At 47.1% G+C, this 27800-nt stretch overlaps 1 protein-coding gene across 2 annotated transcripts in view; it reads right to left on the bottom strand.

Moving 5' to 3' along the window:
* The window catches only part of TNKS (tankyrase), a 349200-nt gene extending 323440 nt beyond the window's left edge, over positions 1-25760 (bottom strand). The window contains exons 1-2 of one of the 2 annotated variants that reach the window (XM_075352460.1): positions 25055-25760; positions 6169-6393 (exon numbers count right to left, since the gene is read on the bottom strand). In XM_075352460.1, the coding sequence (XP_075208575.1) occupies positions 6169-6393; positions 25055-25583 (754 nt within the window). In that variant the 5' untranslated portion in view covers positions 25584-25760. The remainder of the gene's footprint in view (positions 1-6168; positions 6394-25054) is intronic. The other variant, XM_075352461.1, reaches the window with a different exon arrangement.
* Positions 25761-27800: the final 2040 nt, after the last annotated feature.

Below are 27800 nucleotides of genomic sequence, written 5' to 3'. Positions count from 1 at the left end.
GACTACTTTACACTGTACCAAAGTGTCATCTCTTCAGTGTTAGGAAAAATGAAGCATGGTCTGATGGAGCGCTATGGAGGCTACAGGGATGTAAAAGTTCAATGGTTTTTATTAATTCACATAAACCACCCCTTTGGGGACTCACGGCAGGAGCTGCTTGGACGGAGATTTTAGTCGCAACCAGAAATCCTGACACCCAGTGACTCCTCCGGACCAGCCGCACGGGAGGCTTTCCTCTTGGAAGGCTCCTTTGGAGAAACTCCCCGGCTGCAGGAGACCTCGTCTCTCTGACATGGCAGCACAAGTGGCTTATCTCCTGGAAGGATCTCCTGGATTCAGTCTCCAACAGGCAAGTATAATAACACTCACGTCTTTTCCCGGGGTTGTGCGAGGACTGCACAACCTGATCAGGTGAGCAAATTTTAACTATTTGTTCTCACCGCTTACATTGCGACCCTACACATGCGCTCCTTGTTTTCATTCTTATCTACCTATATCTTCAGTGTTGTCCCATGAAAAGATAAGATACTTAAAAAATTGAGGGGGTGTACTCATTTTTGTGGTATATTTTAAACTTTTACAAAAGGTGTGGCCCATATGCTTTTTTTTCCCTAGCAAAAGAAAAAAAAAATCTGGACAAGCACAAGTGCTGTTGTAACTCCTTCCCGACCATACACCAGACTAGTATAGGTACATAGGTTGAAAAAAGACCTAGGTCCATCTAGTTAAACCTCTCTCTACCAGTTCTACATTTGGTCACTTATTACCAACTATGTTGTGTGTACTGAGGAAATCATCCAGCCCTTTTTTAAAAGCTGTTATAGTATCTGCCATTACTACCTCTTGTGTTAGGGCATTCCACAGTCTGACTGCTCTAACTGTAAAGAACCCTTTCCTATTTAGGTGTCGGAATCGCTTTTCTTCCACTCGCAGTGAATGCCCCCTGGTCTTTAGTATTGTCTTTGGAAGAAATAAGTCATGTGCCAGTCCTTCATATTGACCACACATGTATTTATACAAATAAATAAGATTTCCTCTGAGACGTCTTTTTTTCTAAGCTAAATTATAATTCAGCACTATTATGCCATAATAAGGTTCATCACTCATCTGGTTAAAAATGGCCTTCAGTCAAGGTCCTCAGAAAAAAAAAATGTCATCCCAATGCATTTCCACCTGTGAGGTTCATAGGCTCTCATGTAACAGTCAAGTCAATGTCCTAGGAGTACCCGGAATCAGGGTGCTTGAGGAAGATCAAGCACCCCGATTCCGTCTGCACCTGGAGTGTGACATCTTTCATCCTGGACATTGACCTGACTGGCCCCTGATGAACCCTGTGGGCCTCACTGGGGTAAACGCGTCAGGATGACTTTTTTTCTGAGGAGCTTGACTGAAGGACCTTTTAACCAGATAAGTGATATTATTATGGCATGATAGTGCTGAATTTTTAACAATTTTCACTTTGCTTAAGTGGTGCACTTTTTGTATGGTGTAGGGTATTAGGGACTGTTAGGTTTTCCAGTCAGTGAATGGGGGCGCCACAACCCTAGGGCGTCATACTCTCCATTGCTAGGTAGGGACAGACCTAGGGCTCATTAGGGTCAATCTTATCCCTGCCCTCTATTCTGTTAATGATTTTCTCCCCTGCATTATAAGAGGTTGTTTGTGCTATTATTTTTACCTTTTAAATTAAATATTAAAGGTTATATTTTGAGTTTTTGTCTCTGATATTTCATTATTGTACCCCTTGCTTTACATTAGCTGTGGCATTTGGTCTTTTTTTCAATGTCAGACAGTAGCATTTAAGATGGCACATGAAAAAGTATCCTAGATTCCCGAAATGCAATTGCAAAGCGCCAATGTATTACCATGGCATGACAAAAATACCGTATTTTTCGCTTTATAAGACGCACTTTTTTTCCCCCAAAATTGTGGGTAAAAAAAGGGTTGCATCTTACAATGTGAATGTAACTTACCGGGCAGTAATCCGGCGGTGGAGTGAGTCACAGGAGGCTGGTGCGGCCGCCATGGATCCCCCGGCAATCGACTGTGGAGGCGGCCGCCATGGATCCCGCGGCAATCGGTTGCGGTGGCGGCCGCCGTGGATCCCCCGGCAATCGGCTGCGGAGGCGGCCGCCATGGATCCCGCGGCAATCGGCTGCAGTGGCGGCCGCCATGGATCCCCCGGCAATCGGCTGCGGTGGCGGCCGCCATGGATCCCCCGGCAATCGGCTGCGGTGGCGGTCACCATAGCCGAAATCTATCTGCGCCTGCGCTGCCTCCAACGCGACTTCCGGAAAATGGCTGCGGAGGTGACGCAGGCGCAGATGGAGATCTCAGAGAAGCGAGATCTCCATCTGCGCATGCGCTGCCTTCCGTAGCCATTTTCCTGAAGTCCATCGCGTCGGAGGCTACGCAGGCGCAGATAGAGATCGTGGCTCTCGAAGATCGCTATCTGCGCATGCGCGGGCTCCATTTTAGATCTCCGCAGCAGATGGAGACTATCATAAGAAAGAGGAGAGAGAGAAGAACGATTCTCCCTCTCCTCGCTAGGGCTGGATGCTGATTGGTGGAGACAACTTCTGCAGAGCTGCCTCCACCAATCAGTGATCTGAGCCTGACAAATGTCAGGAACATGGGGGAACACAACCCCCATCATCAGCCTTCAGAATATACTGTATCAATCGGTGTATTCTGAAGGATGATGGGGGCTGTAGTCCTTTAGTGTAATCACTCCAGGGAGTGGCCAAAGTGTAAATGTGACTACCACCCCCCTCATCTTTCAGAATACAGCCATGTATGGTATACAGTACATGGGTGTATTCCTAAGGAGGAGGGGGGTGGTAGTCCCAGATCCCCATAAAAGTGCATCATGCAGGTCCCCCATAGCCCCATACATTTTTGTGTGTATACACATCAGTTTAGCAGTCATTATGATGGAGTTTTTCCAGACATTTAATCCTACTTTAAGGGCATTATAAGAGATCTTTGGGGATTGATATAATGATTTTACAGCCCTTTTCCTTTTGGTCTTTGGTCTTTTTTGTAGGTCCCCCATAGCCGTGTCATCCACGGATCCCACATAACAGTGCATCATCCACAGGTCCCCATAATAGTGCATCATCCACAGGTCCCCCATAGCAATGCGTCATCCACATTTCCCCCATAATAGTGTGTCATCCACAGGTCCCCCATAGCAGTGCGTCATCCACAAGTCCCCCATAGCAGTGCGTTATCCACAGATCCCCCACAGCAGTATCATCCACAGGTCCCCCATAACAGTGCATCATCCTCAGGTCCCCCATAACAGTGCATCATCCTCAGGTCCCCCATAACAGTGCATCATCCTCAGGTCCCCCATAACAGTGCATCATCCTCAGGTCCCCCATAACAGTGCATCATCCTCAGGTCCCCCATAACAGTGCATCATCCTCAGGTCCCCCATAACAGTGCATCATCCTCAGGTCCCCCATAACAGTGCATCATCCTCAGGTCCCCCATAACAGTGCATCATCCTCAGGTCCCCCATAACAGTGCATCATCCTCAGGTCCCCCATAACAGTGCGCCATCCACAGGTTCCCCATAACAGTGCGCCATCCACAGGTCGCCCATAGCAGTGTCATCCACAGGTCGCCCATAGCAGTGTCATCCACAGGTCGCCCATAGCAGTGTCATCCACAGGTCGCCCATAGCAGTGTCATCCACAGGTCGCCCATAGCAGTGTCATCCACAGGTCGCCCATAGCAGTGTCATCCACAGGTCGCCCATAGCAGTGTCATCCACAGATCCCCCATAGCAGTGTCATCCACAGATCCCCCATAGCAGTGTCATCCACAGATCCCCCATAGCAGTGCGTTATCCACAGGTCCCCCACAGCAGTGCATCATGCACAGATCCCCCCATAACAGACCCTCCTGTTGAGTCTAAATTGTTAAAATAATGTTTTTTTTTAATTTTATTAAAATGTTTTAGCACACTATTTGGCTCAATTTTTTTTTTTTAATTTTCCTCCTCTAAAACCTAGGTGCGTCTTATAATCAGGTGCGTCTTATAAAGCGAAAAATACGGTAGTAGTATTCCTATGAATAAGACATGGTTTTGTCTAATCCTCCTCTATCACACCATTTAAAACATTTTTTTAATACTATTTTGGTTTTGCCACATATGTAAAATCCTGATTAAAATTGAAAAATTTAACCAGTACGACATCTGAAAAAAAAAAAAAAGAAAAAAAAAGGGGGGGGGGGGGATATCTTCTCTAAAAAATGGCACAATTGTCTCTATTTTTTTTTTATTTTTTTTTCCACATTAACACACCTCTGGGGAAAAAAATGAATAAAAAATTCAACTGATCACATATACTTCCAAAAAACTCTACTTTTACTAATGGTTGCAACTATCCCTTCTTTGCGAGTTTGTTTTATTCTTGACAATGGATCTTTACAAACATGTTCCAATATCCTATAATGTTTCTATTACAACTGCCTGGAACCTCTGACAGTCTTGCCCTCCTCAGTTCTCACTGCTCAGCTGTTTTCAGGGCTACCAACTGTGCAGCAAACTGCAATCAGATAACGGGCTGACCTGTGCTGACAGTGACATTACTAAACCAGCATTGTAGCCCCTTAACCATACATGTTAAAGTGGCCCTCCGCCTCGAGAATGAAAAGTGTCTAACACTTCTAATCTAGTCACATCTGGCTAGCACTTCCACTCAGATCATTGTTCTTTGTTCCTGTAGGTCACCATAATGGCATGGGTAGTATTTTGCAAGTCTATAATATGTCTACAGTACTGAAAAGGAAGGAGAGGAGTAGTTTAGACTTACCACTGCACTCCCAATGCCACTGTGGTAGCCACCTTAAAGGGGTTGTCCTGTCTAAATCCACAAGTCTGCAGTCACTCTATGTGACTGCAGACTTGTGAATCTTCACACTGCACACACTGTGCACTGTGAGGGATCTCAGTTGTCAGAGCCGGGAATGGCGGTCACATAACTGCAAGTGTATTGTCGGAATCAGTTTACTCTGATTCTGGCCAGCAGCATGTACAGTATATCGCATACTTGTGGCTATGTGACTGCCATTCCTGGCGCTGACACTAGTGAATTTTCACAGTTCATGTGATGTGAGGATACACAAGTCTGCAGTCACCTAGAGTGACACCGAGTGACTGCAGATTTGTCACTTTAGACTGGACAACCCCTTTTAAAGTAGGAGGAACAGAACACCCAACTGAGCAGAAGAAGAGGCAGGGTGACTACTTAAGAAATGTATAGTCACATTTCAGTCCTGGGGTGTATGGTAGCCTTGAAGAATCAGTAATAATAATAATAAACTGGTGAGTATCCAAACACTGGGAATGGCATCAATCATTAGGGCAGAAGTCTCTTGTGGCCTTGTGAGAATGAAACCATAATGTGCATTTTATATATCTCTATCTCCATCTCTCGGCTGCAGAATTGTAGATCAGCCACCACACAGTATATGAAATTGTACTGTTCTAGGTCCTTGCATCTAGTGCACTCCAGAGCAAGTTCAGCTGCATATACCGGTCTGGTGGGGGTGCGGCGTGTCAGACCACCTAATTACCTTTTACTCATGACCTATCCTAACAATGGTTAAAGAGGTCCTGGAAATCCTGTGTTATCAGCTGTGTATGGAGGCGTTATTTGTCATTGCAATCTTGCCTGTGATGATATAGTTTTACTGTAAACTCTTCTTGAAAGAAGAGCAAGTATAAGTCCAAGATAGCCCCACTGACCAGTGTGAATATTACATGACTGGACAAACCTGGATTCATCATTTTCAGTGCTCAATGTAAAAAGGTCAAATCATTACTGACCTTCGCCTAGTCCTTACGGGGTTAAACTGTAAGTAAGGATTATAAAGCCATTTTGAAAGAAAGAAATCTTCACCAGGTCTGATCGATATTAAAGAGAAATTTACCTATTTTTTAAAATCAGGTTGTTGTAATACAAAACGGCAGAAGAAGCCGCGTGGCAAATCAACCTAATCTGTCATATGTTCTGGTTTACTGAACAGCTCTCCGAAAATGTTTGATCTATTGCATGGCAAAGGGCAGAGTCTTCCTGAATTAACCTTTAATAAAGCCTACATAATACTGTAGCCTGGCTTCCATGAAGACATTGTATAGATCTAGGTACTCACCTATGCAAACATCTATCTTTCCTTTAATTGCTGCTTCGTGCAGAGGCGTGTAGTTCCAATTGTCTCTGGCATTCGGGTCTGCTCCTTGGCAAAGTAGAAGTGTCACAACTTCAGCATGACCGAAGGAACAAGCATTGTGCAGGGGTATGAGCCCGCCATCATCTCTAGCATGGACGTTCGCTCCAGTCTGCAGCAGGTGCTCCACAACGTCTTTTCTTCCAAACCCTAGAAACAGTGTCACAAATTGAAAAAAAGCGTTAATTTACTAATAAGGGACATTTAGTTTATCAATATTCCTATTTCAGAAGAGGATTTAGGAGGAAAGGTCAAATACAATACAATACTAATGTTAAGGCCCCTTTACACACTGCAACATCGCTAACGACACCGGTTTTGTGACGTAATAGCGACCTCCCCAGCGACATTGCAGTGTTTGACACACATCAGCGACCTGTCCCCCGCTGTGAGGTTGCTGATCGCTACACATCTCTCCGGACCATTTTTTGGTCCTTTGTTTCCCGCTGTGCAGCATGCATCAATGTGTTTGACACCGTTACAACGACTTAGTTAGCGACTTCCCTTTCAAAAAGCTGCTTTGACACGTCCCCAATGACTAGCTAGCTCGGTCTGCAGATCTGTATCGCTGTTGCGTCGTTGGCTAGGTATGCCTGTTTGACAGCTCACCAGCGACTCACCAAAGACTTTGTAGCGATCCCGGCCAGGTTGGGATCACTAGAAAGTCTCAGTGTGTAAAGGGGCCTTAACACCTACAATGAACCCTCAAAGTATTAGTATCTAGCAGTACAGATTTGTCAAATTGTATGGTCATAGCTGCAGTGACCTGGAGAATCATGTTCCAAGTGATTTTTACCAGACAACAAATGCCATAAATCCCCAAAAAATGTGTCTGTCCGGTGGCACAGAGCCGCTGATCATCATATCTTGCCTGAACTCAATCAGCAGCTCTGTACATACACTGCGTTGTCAAACTATACATGGCAGTGCTCAGTATGCGCAGTGAGGGAGCATAACGGTGCACTCAGGCCTTGGCAATGACAAGGGTGCACCAAAGCACCTTATTTGCACACAGAATATTTTCTGCCAACTAATCAGCTTAAAGGGAAGGTATCGCGGTTTTTTATTTTTGTATTAAAAAATAGTGATTATGAAATCAAGTATTTCTAATACAAAATGAAAATCGCAGCTTATTTAGTTTTTATGTAATTCTTATTTTACTGGAGGCACTGAAGGCTGCCATGCTGGATTTGCCTTGTGTGTAACGACAGTAACTCCTTCCTTTATGGCAGTCCCTGTGCATAGACTGATAGTCGCTCTCCGACCCCATGAAGTACGTTACAGTGGGCATCTGCTGTGACCTGGACGCACCCCCTGGGCTGTCCAGAACACAACAGAGGGAGGAGACCAGCACCATCATTGTGGAGCTCACAGCGTGTGCTGTTTGCTCCACTTTACCCGTCACCCGCCGGGATGTGTGAGTACGGGCCGCCTCCCCTCCCCTGTTACAGTCTCCGGTGACATCCCATCCCTCCGTTCTCCCCAGCCCCTGCTCTGCCCCAGCTACTGCCGCCGCCCCTCCTCCCCGCCGTTACCGTCTCCAATGACACCCCCTTCCCTCTGTTCTCCCAAGTCCCAGCTCTGCCCACTGCCGCAGCTCCCCCAGCTCTGCCCGCCGCCGCTGTGTGTCACAAGGTCCCCATCAGGGGTGATTGTGAGTGTGTGTCGGCGCTTGCGATGCTGAGCAGTGAGCTTCCAGGACCTGCGAGAGGATCACATGGGAAGCATGTAATATCTCCGGATGTTGTGAGTGTGTGCGCGCGATTGTACAGGTATGTGCGATATCGTGAGTGTGTGTGAGTGTATGCGATCGGATGTGTGAAATGTCGGCCGGACGCAGGGGAGGATGGCATGCAGCACAGCTGCCTGGAGCGCCCACCGGAGGTCACAGGGAGGAATGATGTGAAAGGTGTGTGTGTGTGTGTGTGTGTGGCACAAGGTCCCCATCAGGGGTGATTGTGTGTGTGTGGCACAAGGTCCCCATCAGGGGTGATTGTGTGTGTGTGGCACAAGGTCCCCATCAGGGGTGATTGTGTGTGTGTGGCACAAGGTCCCCATCAAGGGTGATTGTGTGTGTGTGGCACAAGGTCCCCATCAGGGGTGTGTGTGTGTGTGTGTGTGTGTGTGTGTGTGTGTGTGTGTGTGTGTGTGGCACAAGGTCCCCATCAGGGGTGATTGTGTGTGTGTGTGTGTGTGTGTGTGTGTGTGTGTGTGGCACAAGGTCCCCATCAGGGGTGGTTGGGTGGGTGGGTGGGTGTACGCGCGCCACTGCATGTGAGTACCTGTGTGTGTACCGGTAATACTGTCTGCAGGGTTGTGTATCTAATCCTACCGTGTGTAATACTGTCTGCTGAGCCGTGTATCTAATCCTATCCTGTGTGATACTGTCTGCAGGACTGTGTATCTAATCCTATCCTTTGTGATACTGTCTGCTGAGCCGTGTATCTAATCCTGTCCTGTGTGATGCTGTCTGCTGAGCCGTGTATCTAATCCTGTCTTGTGTGATGCTGTCTGCTGAGCCGTGTATCTAATCCTCTCCTGTGTGATGCTGTATGCAGAGCCGTGTATCTAATCCTCTCCTGTGTGATACTGTCTTCTGAGCTGTGTATCTAATCCTCTCCTGTGTGATACTGTCTTCTGAGCTGTGTATCTAATCCTCTCCTGTGTGATACTGTCTTCTGAGCTGTGTATCTAATCCTGTCCTGTGTGATACTGTCTGCAGAGCCATGTATCTAATCCTCTCCTGTGTGATACTGTCTGCTGAGCTGTGTATCTAATCCTCTCCTGTGTGATACTGTCTTCTGAGCTGTGTATCTAATCCTCTCCTGTGTGATACTGTCTTCTGAGCTGTGTATCTAATCCTGTCCTGTGTGATACTGTCTGCAGAGCCATGTATCTAATCCTCTCCTGTGTGATACTGTCTGCTGAGCTGTGTATCTAATCCTCTCCTGTGTGATACTGTCTGCAGAGCCGTGTATCTAATCCTATCCTGTGTGATACTCCTGCTGTCCTTGGTGACACTTTAGACATTTCTGGTCACCAGGAAAATGGCTGTGCATTGTGTCCTTACATGTCATTCTCTGTTATCTGTTGTAAACACTCAGATTAGGAGAGGGGAGGAGTGCCATCACACACAGGAGAGTAGACCCACTTTACGGCAGCCTGTAATCTGAGCTTTTTATACAGTGGAAATTCAGTAGGATTTCAGAAGCTGCTCCCCCTAGTATTTAACAGTGGAAAATATCAAACTTTATTTTTTTTTATATTTTGCACAATTAAAAAAAATAATATTTAAACAAAACATTTAAAACATTATTACTTTACATTTTTTCAGTTATTATTTATTTTATTTTGACGATACCTTCCCTTTAAAGCTATACTACCAGTGTACTATTTATAGGAGCAAAGTCACTTCCATACCTGTATGATTGGTTTAGCTAGCGTTTTGTAAGTGACATAAATCTAACAAGTTTATAGATTCTCCAAGGCCACAGCTCCTTTTGTAGACACCAGTGTAGTGTCTCGTGAGGCACTAAAGGGAATCTGTCAGCAGGTTTTTGCTATATCATCTGACAGCACCATGAGGTAGGGACAGAGACCCCAACTCCAGCTACTGGGTGCAAAAGCTTTGCAGTTTTGCCATTAAATAATGGTTAAAAACTGCAGGGTACAACCTGTGGAAAAACCGCGCCAAAACTGTGGTAAAACGGCATGAAGATTTTAGGTGTGTTTTTTTGCCACAGGTGCGGAATTCTGCCTGAGGGTGCGTATTTTACTTAAGAAACACATTTTCCCAGTGCGTACAGACCCCAACATGGTAAAGGAAAAAAAAAAAAAACAACAGACTTCATATGCTTAAGTGAATGCAGTAAATAGCTTTGATTAAGTTATAGCTTTGCTGGGATCAGTCACTGTTACTCAAGTTCACTATGGGGAGATAAGGTATGCACACCAGTGACTATGTAAGGGGAATACATGGAATAGCAGAAACTGCTGTGTGAATACTGACTTGAAAAATCCAATAGCTATATGCAAGAGTGAATATGTGAAAAATGGAATCTGCATTACTGCCATGAACATATGAATCAAGAGAAATTTAGCTACTGAATTGATCAATGCAACAGAGCCCCAACACTACGCCAAAGTATTTCTCTACGTTGGGGTCCCTAGCTTGTGTGTGTCCTCTCATGCAGTTAAAAAACTTACCGTGTATGGGAAGCTGAGACCCAGGCTATTTATGCGTATGATATGGATTGGCAATAGGTGTGTATGGGGAGGGTTCACAAACGAAAAACTACTCTCTTGATTCATATGTTCATGGCAGTAATGCAGGTTCCATTTTTCACATATTCACTCTTGCATATAGCTATTGGATTTTTCAAGTCAGTATTCACACAGCAGTTTCTGCTATTTCATGTATTCCCCTTACATAGTCACTGGTGTGCATACCTTATCTCCCCATAGTGATGTTTTTTAGGCTTTTGCACCCAGTTCAGACTTAGAATGGTGTTCCAAACGTTATTCGTTATTGTTAGTAGTTTTTCGTTTGTGAACCCTCCCCAACCACACCTACTGCCAATCCATATCATACGCATAAATAGCCTGGGTCTCAGCTTCCCATACACGGTAAGTTTTTTAACTGCATGAGAGGACACACACAAGCTAGGGACCCCAACGTAGAGAAATACTTTGGCGTAGTGTTGGGGCTCTATTGCATTGATCAATTCAGTAGCTAAATTTCTCTTGATTCATATGTTCATGGCAGTAATGCAGATTCCATTTTTCACATTTTCACTCTTACATATAGCTATTGGATTTTTCAAGTCAGTATTCACACAGCAGTTTCTGCTATTCCATGTATTCCCCTTACATAGTCACTGGTGTGCATACCTTATCTCCCCATAGTGATGTTTTTTTAGGTTTTTTGCACCCAGTTCAGACTTAGAATGGTGTTCCAAACGTTATTCGTTATTGTTACTCAAGTTCAGGCATGATTGTTTTTTTTTTTTAAACTTAGTCACGGCCCGAGCATTGTACCGTATTTTTCGGGCTATAAGGCGCACATAAAAGCCTATGATTTTCTCAGAAATCGAAAGTGCGCCTTATAGTCCGGTGCGCCTTGTATATGAATACAACCGAGCATTACACCTCCTGTTAAAAGACATGCTTACTCACCTAAAGCGGTCGCTCCGGTGCTGGTTGCGGAGATGGGCAGCGCTGTTCTCTGTGACCGGCGCCTCCTCTTTCGGCCATCTTGCTCCTCTGTCTTCTGAAGCCTGTGTGCATGATGCATCCACGTCATACACACACTCACGGGCACTGAGGTCCTGCACAGGCGCACTACAATACAGTACTTTGCTCTGCCCTGAGCAGGGCAGATCAAAGTGCGCCTGCGCAGGACCTCAGTGCCAGCAAGTGTGTATGACGTGGACGCGTCATGCACACAGGCTTCAGAAGACAGAGGAGCAAGATGGCCGAAAGAGGAGGCGCCAGTCCTGAAGAACAGCGCCGCCCATCTGGCCAACCAGCACTGCAGCGACCGGTATAGGTGAGTAAAGTGTGTTTTATGTTCTACAGTGTGGCCTGCGCGCTTATATACAGCATGTTAGAGTGCTGTATATAAGAGCAGCGTCGGACTGGCTACCGGAGGAATCTCCGGTAATGCCAAGCCTGGATTCAGGTACCTGCAGTGCACTCCGGGGCTCTCACCTGAGCTCCAGACAGCAGCCTAGACTGTACCGCGAGCGCTGAGTGATTGATTCCCCGGCGATTGCGGTTCAGTTCATAACAGCTGCAGACAGGCCAGGGTGATCTCCGGTGCTCTCACCTGAACTCCGGATTGCACCCCGGCTTTTTCACAGCTGTCATGAACTTAATGCGCTGCGGCTTATAATCCGGTGCGCCTTATATATGAACCTAGGTGCCATAGCAGGCTCTCCTTGCTAATGAGCCTTATAATCCAGTGCGCCTTATAGTCTGAAAAGTACAGGTCCTTCAACATCACTTCTCTGCTGAGCTCCACTCGTTACGGTGAAGTAATCGTGATATCAGCACAGAAGAGAAGTGGTAATGAAGGACCTGTGCTGATGTCACGATCATATGACCATAATGAGCGGAGCTCAGCTGAGAAGTGATGTTCAAGAACCTGTGTGGCGTGAAATCATCCATGAGTGTGACGTCTTTCAGTGTCTTTGGTACAAATTTCACTCATACTAATGAGTGCGAAATCTGCACCAAAAACGCATGAAAAACATTTTTTCTGCCAAGAGATGCAGAAATGGAGCAGAAATTGCCATGTCCCAAAAGACCCAATCTATAAAAATTGTCATACTTAACTCCTTAAAGGAATGACTGTATACTTTTGAATCCTAACATTGCACATTGTGAGTATGTCTTGGTGTCACTTGCATTGAGCGATGCCGTGCCCATCTAGTAGGATTCTCACTGGAGTATGCACGTCACATATTCGCGGCCACAGTGCGTGTGCTGTAAGGATTCACAAGTCTGCAGTCACAGAGTGGATTTAGACCGAACAACTGCTTTAACCCTTTCACGACCGGCCGATTTTTCGCTTTCCGTTTTTTTTTTTCGCCATTCTTTTTCTGAGAGACGTAACTTTTTTATTTTTCAGTCAATATGGTCATGTGAGGGCTCATTTTTTGCGGAACGAGCTGTACTTTTAAATGAAACCATCAGTTTTACCATATTGTGTACTAGAAAATGGCAAAAAAATTCCAAATGCTGAAAAATTGCAAAAAAAGTGCGATAGCACTATGGTTTTTGAGATATTTTATTCACTGTGTTCACTATATGGTAAAACTGATGTGTGGGTGTGATGCCTCAGGTCAGTGCGAGTTCGTAGACACCAAACATGTATAGGTTTACTTTTATATAAGGGGTTAAAAAAAAATCGGAAGTTTGTCCGAAAAAAGTGGCGCACGTTTTACGCCATATTCCGTGACCCGTAGCGTTCTCATTTTTCGGGATCTTAGGCTCAATGACGGCTTATTTTTTGCGTCTCGAGCTGACGTTTTTAACGGTACCATTTTTGCGCAGATGCTACGTTTTGATCGCCTCTTATTGCATTTTGCGCAAAAGTTGTGGCGACAAAAAAACGTCGTTTTGGCGTTTGGAATTTTTTTGCCGCTACGCCGTTTACTGATCAGATTAATTGATTTTATATTTTGATAGATCGGGCGTTTCTGAACGCGGCGATACCAAATGTGTGTATATTTTTTATTTTTTTAACCCTTTAATTTTTAATGGGGCGAATGGGGGGTGATTTGAACTTTTAGGTTTTTTTGTTTTTTTTTAATTTTTTAAAACTTATTTTTTTACTTTTTTTTTTTATTTTACTAGTCCCCCTAGGGGGCTATTGCGATCAGCATTCCGATCGCTCTGCAGTATCTGCTGATCACAGCTGGAAGGCTGTAAACAGCAGATACGCTGTCTTTCTCTTTTGCTGTGCCCCGGGCACAGCGAAAGTGAAACCAATTCATGTGTAGTACAGGAGTCATCACATGACCCTGTACTACCATGACAACTATCGGGAGTCACGTGATCGCGTCACGTGACTTCCGGTTTCGGCGGTAAGTAAAACTTTACCGCGATTGCGCTTATAATGGCGCTGTCATGTATTGACAGCGCCATTATAAGGGGTTAATCGGCACGAGCAGATAACGATTCTGCTCGTGCCTAGCAGGCACACATCTCAGCTGTGAAAATCAGCTGAGATGTGTGCCGATCGCGGCATGCTGCCGCCGGAGGACCGCGGGCAGTAAGATTATGTCATTTAGGACGTAATTTTACGGCCCGCGGTCGTTAAGGGGTTAATGACCAAGGAAAATAGATTCGCACAATGTGCACTGTCAGGATTCTCTGATGCCGAGCATGTGACTACAAGTATGTGGTTTGCATAAATGCGGTCGCTTACCGACTACACATGCGTGGGCTCACTTAATATAAGTGACTTAAGCAAGGCTGGATACATCCAGTCAGAATGTGACCAGCTCTGCCATGTAGCCTGGGGATAATATACTAGCCACAGTTAGGCTGTGTACCCATGATACATTTATGATGATTTTTTGACGCTGTGTATTTTCATTGTGTCAAACACATAACATCTTAGGCTAGGTTCACATTTCCGTTGTTTTAAATCAGTCAGGTCCGTCAGCAACAGATCAGTTGTTTTTTAGATGTCAACTGACGTAACGGATGTGTTTTTTACAGGATTCCTTGCACATGAATCCTGTGAAAAAACTGATCCATCGCGTCCGTTCCACCCGCTGTGCGTCCGTTTTTTGACGGATCAGTCATGATCTGTTTGTGTTTGGGACAGCCCAGTGGGTGTGCCAAACATGCTGGGCATGCTCAGTAGAGCCTGACTGAATCCAGCGCTGGATTCTGTTGTAAGACTGATTACGACGGAATCCAGCACCATAGACATCCATTACAAGCTTGACGGATGGCGACAGATTCCTGCGCGGCGCGTTAATTTTGACGGCCAGAGAAACGTTACATTCTGCGTTGCTCCCGCCCGGCGGTCAGTCAAAAAACTACTGACCGCGGCGCAACGGATGCAACGCATGGTCATCAGTCGCAATCTGCCACTAATACAAGTCTATGGGACCCAACGGAATTCGCTAAACGGATGCCGTTGTTTACCATAGCCACGGATTGTGACTGATACATTTTAACGGAAATGTGAACCTAGCCTTACAGTTCCAGCAACGTGGATGGGCTTTATAGACCTCATGTCCACTGTGCTTTTTTATATCAGCATAAACTGACCTGCGGTGTGCGTTTCAAATCCACAACATGTCAATTTCTCTTGCAGGTACGCTGAGTTTTATGTGCGGATTTTTCACATGGACTTGCATTAGATGTGGAAAGTCAGCAGGTCAAAACCATGTGTTTTTAGTGCGTTTGTGCTGCAGAAACACATCATAAAACACATGTAAACTATGCACACAAAGTTTTGTCAAAGTACAAATCAAAAACAGAGCAGCTTTATTTAAAAAGATGACATAGCAAGAAGAGACAAAAACCAGCAAAAATAAAAAAAATAAATAAAAAACGCAAGTAACCTAATTCATGTAATAGGGTCAGAAATTCTGCATCATCTAAATCTCATGATTGGAAGTGGCCTTATAGGGAAATCAGCGCTAAAAATGTATTGATATGTTCCAATGTCCTTGTAAGGTATTTTGTACGACTTTTGGAGAAACATAATGGGTAAAATAAATGAGGAAGAAAAAAAAATAAATTTATGAATACTGAAATGAAAATTATTTCTGTAATTGTACTGATCAATTGTACAGCACTGTGAAAAGCAAAGAAAAATAATCCTGAATTGCAGTTTATTTGGTCGGTCTGCCAAAGAAATAACGATTTAAGGAAAAATTAAAAGAATTTAAAAAAAAAAAAAAAAAAGAGCTGCACTACAGTTGAAAAGTTTAGGGTCACTTAGATATTTCCTTATTTTTGAAAGAAAAGCACATTTTTGTCAATAAAGCCAACATTAAAATTAAACAGAAATACACTATATATTGTTAATGTGGTAAATGACTATTCTAGCTGCAAACGTCTGGTTTTTAATGAAATATCTACATAGGTGTATAGAGGTCCATTGCCAACAACCACCACTCCAGTGTTCTAATGGTACATTGTGTTTGCTAACTGTGTTAAAAGGCTAATGGCTGTTTAGAAATCCCTTGAAAACCCTTGTGCAAGTATGTTAGCACAGCTGAAAACAGTTTTGCTGATTACAGACGCTAAAAATTGACCTTCCTTAGAGCTAGTTGAGAATCTGGAGCATTACATTTGTTGGTTCCATTAACCTCTCAAAATGGCCAGAAAAAGAGAACTTTCACGTGAAACTCAACAGTCTATTCTTGTTCTTAGAAATGAAGGATATTCCATGCGAGAAACTGCCAAGAAACTGAAGCTTTCCTACAACGGTGTGTACTACTCCCTTCAGAGGAGATCACAAACAGGCTCTAACCAGAGTAGAAAGAGAAGTGGGAGGCCCCGCAGCACAACTGAGCAACAAGACAAGTACATTAGAGTCTCTAGTTTGAGAAGTCGACACCTAACAGGTCCTCATCTGGCAGCTTCATTAAACAGTACCTGCAAAACACCAGTGTCAACGTCTACAGTGAAGAGGCGACTCTGGGATGCTGGCCTTCAGGGCAGAGTGGCAAAGAAAAAGCCATATCTGAGAATGGCTAATAAGAGGAAAAGATTAATATGGGCAAAAGAATAGACATTGGACTGAGTAAGATTGGAAAAAAGTGTTATGGACAGATGAATCAAAGTTTGAGGCGTTTGGATCACACAGAAGAACATTTGTGAGATGCAGAACAACTGAAAAGATGCTAGAAGAGTGCCTGACGCCATCTGTCAAGCATGGTGGAGGTAATGCGATGGTCTGGGGTTGCTTTGGTGCTGGTAAAGTGGGAGATTTGTACAAGGTAAAAGGGATTTTGAGGGGGCGTGGCCGGAACTATGAGGAAGGACGTCTAGGGACTGAGCTCAGTCACCCAGGAGTTTAATAAGCACTTTAAATTAGCAAAGAAGATCTACAATGGGTAAAAAAAAAAAAAAAAGACCCCCTAAGACCTGGGAACCACAGCCTCTCCCCTGGATTCGTAACTGGTGCGGGAAACACAGGAGCTGCAAGGAGGTTTGCTGACAGGAAAGCATGATGGCGGCTGCTCACTCTTAGATGGGAGAAACGCTCCTCCGACGGTGATGGTGTCCTCCCATTACAGCAATGGCCTGGCCGGTGGATCGTCTGGAGGAGGCGGCGGCGTGCACGGAGCGGCTGCGGTCGGCGGGGGCAGAGACTAGCACAGGATCAAGATGGCGGCGCTGGAGGAGGGAGACGGAGTGCTCTCCCCCATGGCACTGGACTTCGGAGCGGAGGACAGCGGTGAGCCATCACAGCAGCAGGGAGCTGGAACAGGGATGGGATGGGGGGGGGTTGGGACACGTTGTCTCGCTCACCCGGGTCCTGTGGTCAGGATATGGAGCTGGATGAAGGTCAAATACCTCCCTCTCCTGTGGGCAGCACACACACAGGCAGGAGCTGGGATGCTGCTCTGGGGCCCGTGCAGGCTGCTGCTTCCCCGAGGGACTCTTTCAGCCTTGATATATCAGCTCCCCAGCCCTGGGAGGGGGATGGGCAGCAGGACATGCCCAACACTGAGGAGATCTCATATGTGCTTCCAGGTGATAACTTGGCAGGCCCACAACAGTATGAAATTCCCCTGCCCACCAGGGATATCACAGATATGGAACGGGCTGCCTGTGTGTCCTCTCTCCTCGGGCTGCAACAGGAAGGGGGTTCCCTCCCCAAGCCACAGAGAGCTGCTAAGCTCCCTAAAGAAGGCACAGGACAGGAGCTAGAACCTGACAAACGGGCAGGAAATAATAAATCAAAACACAGCACCCCTGCTCAAATGACAGGCACCCATAAGAGCACTGGAGTCCCAGTGACCTTGATGACCTATCCACAATCCCCATGCCCCCCTGCGGACTGGTGGGATCATGTACTTCAATTACCTACAAAAAAAGGACTTCCAGGTTCTAGTCTCTGAAGTGAAGGATGCCTGCAAGTCTGAAATAGCAGCAGTCCAACAAGATGTTGCTTCCATCTCTAAAAGAATAAGCCAGGTGGAAGATGATCATAGAGAAGCCAGGACCGCCATTCACCTCCTCCAATCCCAGACCTCCTCACAGGCAGAGGTCATTACAGAATTGAAACGACATATCGAAGATTTGGACAATAGAGGAAGACGGCATAATATCCGGGTCCGGGGTGTACCAGAAGCACAGGCGAAAGAGGACATAACCATACTGCAGACCATCTTTAATTCACTCTTCAGAGACCTCCAGATCACCCTATATCCATAGATAGAGCGCACAGGGCTCTGCGACCCAAGGATTTGAAAGGCAACCCGAGAGACATTATATGCCACATTACTGATTTTCGCCTTGAGGAAATAATGAGCAGGGCTCGTCCGCCATACCAAGTGATGTTCCAGGACACCAGGATCCAAATATTCCAAGATCTCTCATGGATCACCTTGCAGCAAAGAAAAGCCCTCCGCCCACTTCTGTCGACCCTGATGGATAATAATATACCATACAGATGGGGGTTCCCGTTTAGCCTTTCAGCAAGATGGGGAGAAGCATCAGCGAGCTTGAGAACCCCTGCAGATTTGATACCCTTCTGTCGTGCCTTGGATGTGCCGGTATCAGACCTTCAGAGTGGTCTGGTCCCCCGATGACGTCGCCTCTTCTGCAGACGTGGCAGCCGGCCACCTCTTCTCGTAGGCGCCGTCCCAGAAGATCGAGAGTTGCAGGGCCTACCTGAGGAGGACTTTGGAGGATACCGTGGCAACGTGGTTCCTTTTTTATTTTGGTCCATGGATACAGGCTTTATCTGGATATAAATGTTTATTTTCTGAGATCTTCTTCTATTTAAAGACTCCTGGGCGTGGGGAATACAACCGTAAGATTGTTTTTTTCTTTAAGGGAGTTTTGCTGTTCTCCTACTAGTAGAGTCGTGCTAACTTACTCGCACTTAACTTTTCTCAGTGCAGATCTTATATAGAGAGTGGTACTCTTCATTACGATCAACTATTACGTGACTGTTACTGGGATAGTGGGAGTTGGGTATTGACTACCTCATTCTTACTTTTTCCCTAATACTTGAAATTGGTTATGTTTATATCTGGGGGGGGGTTGCCAACATGTTTTACCTATAGGTATGCAAGATATCATTTTGTTGTTTTTTTGTTTTTATGTTCTACACACAGGTATTCAGTACATCAAAGTAGCTGTGTTCTTTTTCTTTACGGTTCTCGGAGATTGGGTCATATGTATAGTAACAGGAGCCCTCTAGTAATGATCTTTGCTTTCGATTCTTTAAAGCTGTAATATGGTTAAATTATTGAGTATTAATGTAAGGCTGGGGCCACACGGGGACTACTGCGATCCCCTTGCATGAGACTCGGCTCGTGCTGGCAGTACAGCAGAGCTGAGTGTCATGCGTGTGTCCTTGCAACTGAGGTCCGTTCGTGCGAGCAGACCTCAGCTGCGGGGGGCGGGCTGGCACTCAGGAGGGGTGGGAGGGATTTCTCTCCCTCTCTCCTGCGTAGCCGGCTATTGCCATTCTCGCAATGCACTAGTGGTACACCGGTGTACCGCGAGTGCAGTGCGATTTTTCTCTCGCCCCATTCACTTGAATGGGTGCGAAAGAGTCTCGCATTACAATCGCAGCATGCTGCGATTGTTTTCTCGGTCCGATTAGGGCTGAGAAAATCACTCATGGGTGCTGACACACAGGCTAGAATTGGTCCGAGGGGAATGCGATGTTTTATCTCACTTCACTCGCACTGTTTTTCTCGCCGTGTGGCTTAGGCCTTAAGGGGCTGAATTCAGATGTGAAGAGGAGGTTGGTTCTTCAGGAGATGCGCAGGTCTAGAGCTGGGATCGTGTTCGTACAGGAGACGCACTTCACAGCGACGAGTTCTTTTAGTTTCGCTCGCCATTGGTTTCCCCAAGCATTTTCGGCGGTAGGCACAACTAAGAAAGCGGAAGTTGCCATATTAATTTCTCGTACTTGCCCATTCCAGGTGACTGAGTGGGAAGCAGATCCCTTGGGGTGTTTTCTTATTGTATTGGGTACTTTGTGTGGAAAGCCGGTGATTCTGTATAACTTATATGCCCCCAACTCTAACCAGATTAGGTTTGTTTCCTCTGTTTTGTCTAGTCTCCCGCTGCACATATCATAGGGGGAGATTTTAATATGGTATTTTCGGATAAGGCGGACAGGATATTGGCCCCTTCACATTCCGCTGCCCCGCGCAGGTCTTCCTTTCTACCAGCCAATTTCCATAAACTCATCCGCAGACACCAGCTGTATGATCTTTGGAGGATTGATAACCCGACAGCACAATACACTTTTGTTCGCATCCCCATGGGTCGCATAGTCGAATTGACTATGTCTTTGGCAATGTCCTCTCCCTTCGAGTGCTTCAACATGCCCATATTGGCAGCATCACATGGTCGGATCACGCCCCCTTAACAGTAACCCTGGACTTAGAATTAAGCCCCGTGAAGCCTACTAATTGGAGATTAAATGAGTCTCTATTAACTAATGCCTCCTCTCGAGAATCTTTACGTAAGGCCCTCCAGACATTTTTTGGAGGAGAACGCCCAATCTATCACCTCGTTCCCGACGGTGTGGGAGGCCCATAAGGCCGTGCTCAGAGGGGAATGTATTGCCCTCTCTTCTAGACTGAAAAGAGTGTTACGGCAAGTGTGAGAGTGCCCTACGCATAGCAGAAGAGTGCGATCCAAGCTGAAAGATTTCACACGGGAAGGTGGAGAAGTTACTTCCCTATTCCCGACAGAAATTTTACGAATACGGTAACAAAGCACATACGATGCTAGCTAAAAAGCTTAGAGATCAAATGGTGGCTTCCACCCCGTGTGCCATTAGAGATTCATCGGGAACATCACAATATAATCCTGAAAAAATTGCCCAGCTTTTTCATTCATACTATGCCTCGCTGTACTCCATTACACACCGGGATCTTTGACGCCCCAAGATAGAGCTGAGGCGTTGATTGAGTATTTGAACTCATGCCACCTCCCGAAATTATCTTCTGAAGCCTTGGATGACCTTAATCAGAAAATCTGCCCAGAAGAGATCTATCAGATTATTAAAGATCTGCCGAACCATAAATTGCCTGGCCCTGATGGGTTTACATATCTATATTACAAAACATTGAGGATCTGGTTCCACATATGACTCGCCTCTTCAATCTCTTTATGGAGGGGGAGGACATACCGAACACACTTCTTCATTCATTTATAACAGTCATCCCTAAAGCGGATAGAGATCCGATGGACTGCGCGAGTTATAGTCCTATTAGCCTTTTAAATTCTGACCTCAAAATATTCACAAAATTACTAGCTGAACGCTTGAACAATTGGTTTCCCCACTTGGTACATAAGGATCAGGTGGAGTTTGTCCGATAACGGCAGGCAGGGGATAACACTCGCAGGATCCTGAATCAGGTGGAGGTGGTGAACAGGGAGAAATGAGAGGCCCTTCTTTTAGGATTAGACGCAGAAAAGGCGTTCGACAGGCTAGATTGGTCCTTTATGTTTGCTGTATTGGGTCATTTTGGCTTGTCGGGGCCTTTTATTTCAGCGCTGAGGGAATTGTACTCATCCCCTTCTGCGGCAATACGTCTTCCCCACGCTCACTCGGGTTCCTTGTATATTCGAAATGGAACACGGCAGGGATGCCCGTCATCCCCACTTTTATATGTACTAAGTATTGAACCATTAGCCGCCCAAATTAAACTGAACCCAGATATTATGGGGGTGTGCGTTAGGGCTACGCCCTTCAAGGTGACTCTGTTTGCAGATGTTTTACTGTCCTTGACCAACCCTATAGTTTCACTTCCAAATTTACATGAAGTATTGGCCCAATATGCTGATCTCTCAGGCTATAAATTAAACTCTGATAAAACCGAGGCGTTGCTTATTAATATACCAGAATCTAAATTACAGCAGCTCAAGCGTAACTTCAAATACACCCGGCGTGCGGACTCTAAAATATTTAGGAGTTAAGATTACCCCTAGGTGGATAAGACACTATCAGGCAAATTTTCCTCCTCTAAAAACACCAAAAGTAGCACTAAAGCAAGCAATATGTGTGTGAAAAATATCCTTTACTGAAAACATTTTTTAAAAAATCATGAATTATCAAATGGAACCACCCAGAAGACGGGTGGAGTTTTCAAATGGGGGACACGGCACTTTGTGGTAAAATAGTCACACCACCATATACTACAGGGATAGAAGAAAAAAGCTATTATATATCTATGTATGTTAATCAAACAAGAATCACAGCCACTTAGTAAAATTACAAGTGTATCAAACAACAATTACTACACATAAGCAAGAGGCAGTGAAGTTAGGAATTGAAAAGCATACACAGTATTACCACAATATAATATATCCACAGCGGGTATCAGTACAGCAGCCCCCACCAACACTGACGCGCGTTTCGCAGCTCGTGTGCTTCGTCCAAGAGTGACGAAGCACATACCCACACACATGCCTCTGACCTGCAGCTAAGGGCAAACGGGTGGACTTCGGCCATGTCTGCTCCTGGTTGCACTGGCCACCGGAAGCACTGACAGCCTTTTATCCATAAGCTATACCTGGCATCTTTACTACCACACACATGCCTCTGACCTGCAGCGAAGTGCAATGGGGTGGACCTCAGCCAGGTCTGCTTCTGGTTGCACTGGCCACCAGAAGAACTGACAGTAGCCTTTCACCCCTCAGCTATACATGGCACCCTTATCCCCACACACACATGCCTCTGACCTCCTGCGAAGTGCAGGGGGGGGTGGACTTCACCCAGGTCTGCTTCTGGTTGCACTGGCCACCAGAAGCATAGCATATCACCCCTCAGCTATACATGGCACCCTTATCCCCACACACACACATGCCTCTGACCTGCTGCAAAGTGCAGGGGGTGGACTTCACCCAGGTCTGTTTCTGGTTGCCCTGGCCACCAGAAGCACAGCCTTTCACCCCTCAGCTATACATGGCACCCTTATCCCACACACACACACATGCCTCTGACCTGCTGCGAAGTGCAGGGGGTGGACTTCAGCCATACCTGCTTCTGGTTGCACTGGCCACCAGAAGCACAGCCTTTCACCCCTCAGCTATACCTGGCACCCTTATCCCACACACATGCCTCTGACCTGCTGCGAAGTGCAGGGGGTGGACTTCAGCCATACCTGCTTCTGGTTGCACTGGCCACCAGAAGCACAGGCTTTCACCCCTCAGCTATACATGGCACCCTTATCCCACACACATGCCTCTGACCTGCTGCGAAGTGCAGGGGGTGGACTTCAGCCATACCTGCTTCTGGTTGCACTGGCCACCAGAAGCACAGGCTTTCACCCCTCAGCTATACATGGCACCCTTATCCCACACACATGCCTCTGACCTGCTGCGAAGTGCAGGGGGTGGACTTCAGCCATACCTGCTTCTGGTTGCACTGGCCACCAGAAGCACAGCCTTTCACCCCTCAGCTATACATGGCACCCTTATCCCACACACACATGCCTCTGACCTGCTGCGAAGTGCAGGGGGTGGACTTCAGCCATACCTGCTTTTGGTTGCACTGGCCACCAGAAGCACAGCCTTTCACCCCTCAGCTATACCTGGCACCCTTATCCCCACACACACATGCCTCTGACCTGCTGCGAAGTGCAGGGGGTGGACTTCAGCCATACCTGCTTCTGGTTGCACTGGCCACCAGAAGCACAGCCTTTCACCCCTCAGCTATACCTGGCACCCTTATCCCACACACATGCCTCTGACCTGCTGCGAAGTGCAGGGGGTGGACTTCAGCCATACCTGCTTCTGGTTGCACTGGCCACCAGAAGCACAGGCTTTCACCCCTCAGCTATACATGGCACCCTTATCCCACACACATGCCTCTGACCTGCTGCGAAGTGCAGGGGGTGGACTTCAGCCATACCTGCTTCTGGTTGCACTGGCCACCAGAAGCACAGGCTTTCACCCCTCAGCTATACATGGCACCCTTATCCCACACACATGCCTCTGACCTGCTGCGAAGTGCAGGGGGTGGACTTCAGCCATACCTGCTTCTGGTTGCACTGGCCACCAGAAGCACAGCCTTTCACCCCTCAGCTATACATGGCACCCTTATCCCACACACACATGCCTCTGACCTGCTGCGAAGTGCAGGGGGTGGACTTCAGCCATACCTGCTTTTGGTTGCACTGGCCACCAGAAGCACAGCCTTTCACCCCTCAGCTATACCTGGCACCCTTATCCCCACACACACATGCCTCTGACCTGCTGCGAAGTGCAGGGGGTGGACTTCAGCCATACCTGCTTCTGGTTGCACTGGCCACCAGAAGCACAGGCTTTCACCCCTCAGCTATACCTGGCACCCTTATCCCCACACACACATGCCTCTGACCTGCTGCGAAGTGCAGGGGGTGGACTTCAGCCATACCTGCTTCTGGTTGCACTGGCCACCAGAAGCACAGGCTTTCACCCCTCAGCTATACATGGCACCCTTATCCCCACACACACATGCCTCTGACCTGCTGCGAAGTGCAGGGGGTGGACTTCAGCCATACCTGCTTCTGGTTGCACTGGCCACCAGAAGCACAGGCTTTCACCCCTCAGCTATACCTGGCACCCTTATCCCCACACACACATGCCTCTGACCTGCTGCGAAGTGCAGGGGGTGGACTTCAGCCATACCTGCTTCTGGTTGCACTGGCCACCAGAAGCACAGCCTTTCACCCCTCAGCTATACCTGGCACCCTTATCCCACACACATGCCTCTGACCTGCTGCGAAGTGCAGGGGGTGGACTTCAGCCATACCTGCTTCTGGTTGCACTGGCCACCAGAAGCACAGGCTTTCACCCCTCAGCTATACATGGCACCCTTATCCCACACACATGCCTCTGACCTGCTGCGAAGTGCAGGGGGTGGACTTCAGCCATACCTGCTTCTGGTTGCACTGGCCACCAGAAGCACAGCCTTTCACCCCTCAGCTATACCTGGCACCCTTATCCCACACACACATGCCTCTGACCTGCTGCGAAGTGCAGGGGGTGGACTTCAGCCATATCTGCTGCTGGTTGCACTGGCCACCAGAAGCACAGCCTTTCACCCCTCAGCTATACCTGGCACCCTTATCCCCACACACAAGCCTCTGACCTGCTGCGAAGTGCAGGGGGGTGGACTTCCTCCCTGCCATGTCCTTGGCATTGACATTTCCTGGCTCCAGGAGCCTCCGCACCCGGGACACGTCTCCGTTCCTGCACGCCTCGAACAGTTCCCGGAAGGCTCCGCTCACCGCACTCAGGGGCCCCGCGCTCTCGGGGCTCTCGGCCGGGCTGCCCGCGGAGGACAGGCTGTTGGTGGAGGAGCTGGAGCTGCTCCCGGAGCTGGGGGCCGGCGCTGGAGGAAAGGCCGGGGGGCTGGGTGACAACAAGGCAGCGGCTTCGCCCGGAGGAGGAGAGAGCGGCCTGGGCAGGAATCCCGGCACGGAGCTGGCTTCTCCCTCAGGCTGGGAATCCGGGCCCTGCCGCTGGGAGGCGAGAGGCATCTCCGGGCTGCGAGGAGGGGACTGCAGCTCTGCGGGGAGCGGCGGCGGAGGCGAGGAGGACGGGGGAGGCGGCTGCTGCTGGCCGGCGGCTCCGGACACTTGTTGTTGCTGGGAGCGCCTGGAAGACACGGCCGCCATTGCACAGAGGCCGCGGGCCGGCTCCCCCGTACACAGCACCACACGGGACAGCGGACTCCGCTACCCTCTTCGCTCCAGTTCTCGCGGCCTGCGACAATAAGCGGGCGCAAGCTCTACGGGTGACGTCACGGACGGGGGCGGGGCGAGCGAGGCATAAACAAAAAAATCATTCCTTCACAGGATCAGCAGCGAGAGCAGGAAGAGGCGGGGCCACTCGTCACCGAAAGACCGGATTGGATAGAAATGATTGTGGGCGTGCCGAAGTGAGAGTAATCGTAGTTGGGTGTCATTTTTTTTCTTCAATCATCTTTATTGATATAAACAGTACATTGTTATATTATAGCCGTGTTTAATTATAAGCTAGCCACTGCAACTCTGTAACGTCACGAGACCCGAAATGACCTATTAGGACATCAGCCAGGGCCAGCAAAATATGCTACATATTCTCAGCCTTGTAGCTTGGCATTATTATGCATTGCTTATAGAGAGATTATCTTCACTGTCCCCATTGGGGCTCCCAATCTAAAGTCCCTATTAGTATGTCTTTGTAGTGTGGGGAGAAACTGGAGAACACCCAGACAAACAGGGGGAGAACATAGAAACTCCTGGCACATGTGGTTCTTGGTGGGATCTGAACCCAGGAGCAAAGCTACAGTGAATCTTGGTGTGAATCGTTTTGCAGGGCCCCATCAGACTGCCAGGTCAGTAATCTGTGGTCGCTGGTTGGGGGCCCTGACACCACCGCTTCCCCGACTGCATCCGCAGCTCTTCTTTACATCAGCGCCTATTATTGGGTTGTGATTAGTGATGGTTGATCTTGAACTGTAAAGTTCTGGGTTCCTTCTAAACAAATAGTGTTCGTACACACGATCCCGATCACAAGCTTTCCTGGGAAGCTCGTGTTACAAGTCGGGTCCAGGGGCTGTAAAAAAAAACAACACATTATTAAAAAACATTATGATTATACTTACTTGATTATACTTACAGCAGGGTTGCCATTTTTCCCTTTAAATATTGTATCTTCTATAATTGTTACTTGTTTGTATATGTTTATGTATATGATATGTATATGTATATGAGCCTCCTGAATTGTAAAGCGCTGCGGAATATGTTGGCGCTATAGAAATAAAGATTATTATTATTATTATTATTACAGATCCCGCGACACGTCCTGCAGATTCTGGCTCCCTTCTGCTTCCGCGTCTGATCATTGCTGTGCCCCCTGGGTAATCACCACTGACTAAAGGACCTTCCATGACGTCATAGCCATGTGACCAGTCTGGTGTGAATGTTGTACAGACATTGGCTAACAGACTGGTCACATGACTATGACATCATGGAAGGTCCTGAAGGGTATTCATTGTACTGCTCGTCACTCGGCAGTCTTCGACTGTTTTTGCGGTGACGTCAGGGTTCACCCAAGTCCTTGGCTGCCATAGACTCAATTGAACTTTGACTGTCACCGTGCGAGTCTCGCATCGCATCACCCACACGGTGCACACTCTCCTGACAGGAGCGGGTCGGCTGCATGTATTTCCATGCAGCTGAGGCGTTCCTGTCAGGCGAGTGTCAGGCCGTTCGGGGTGATGCAATGCGAGACTCGCACGAATCATACACAAGTGGAATCATAAAAACAAATTTAAATAATACCCTTAAAATCAATTTTATTAACCAAAATATTTAAAAGCCACAAATGACATTCAGACAAACAAACACACAGTGTGTGTGTAGTGTGAAAAATACACACTTAGTGGAGAGGTATAGGAAGATAATAGAGGGGCCAGAGGTGAATATAAAGCAGGGATACTTCAAGTTGGATACCAAGGGTGCTGTCTATCCCTCCTCTCGGTCCTACCTGACAATGGGGCTTTAAGCACCCTAATTGTGTGGTGCCCCATTCCACGTCGGCTCACCCTCTCTGTTCCTGTCTACCTCAATTTATTCCACCACCAGTTACCAGAGGTGCAAGGTGCAATAGATACAGCACATAAATACCGTGTTTTTCCAAAAATAAGACCTCCCCCAAAAATAAGCCCTAGCAGGGATTTTCAGCATTTTCGGAGAAAGGCTTAAATATAAGCCCTCCCCCGAAAATAAGCCCTAGTCCCGGATCAATAATGAAGTGTCCCTGCAGCTAAAAAAGTTACAGATACTGCAGGACACTTCATTACACACAGCAGCACCCGGCAATTACACTCACCCGACACTGAGCGGCAG

Source organism: Anomaloglossus baeobatrachus, chromosome 1 (genome assembly GCF_048569485.1).
Source record: "Anomaloglossus baeobatrachus isolate aAnoBae1 chromosome 1, aAnoBae1.hap1, whole genome shotgun sequence".
Lineage (NCBI taxonomy): Eukaryota > Metazoa > Chordata > Amphibia > Anura > Aromobatidae > Anomaloglossus > Anomaloglossus baeobatrachus.
This window is presented reverse-complemented; position numbering and strand designations above follow the sequence as displayed.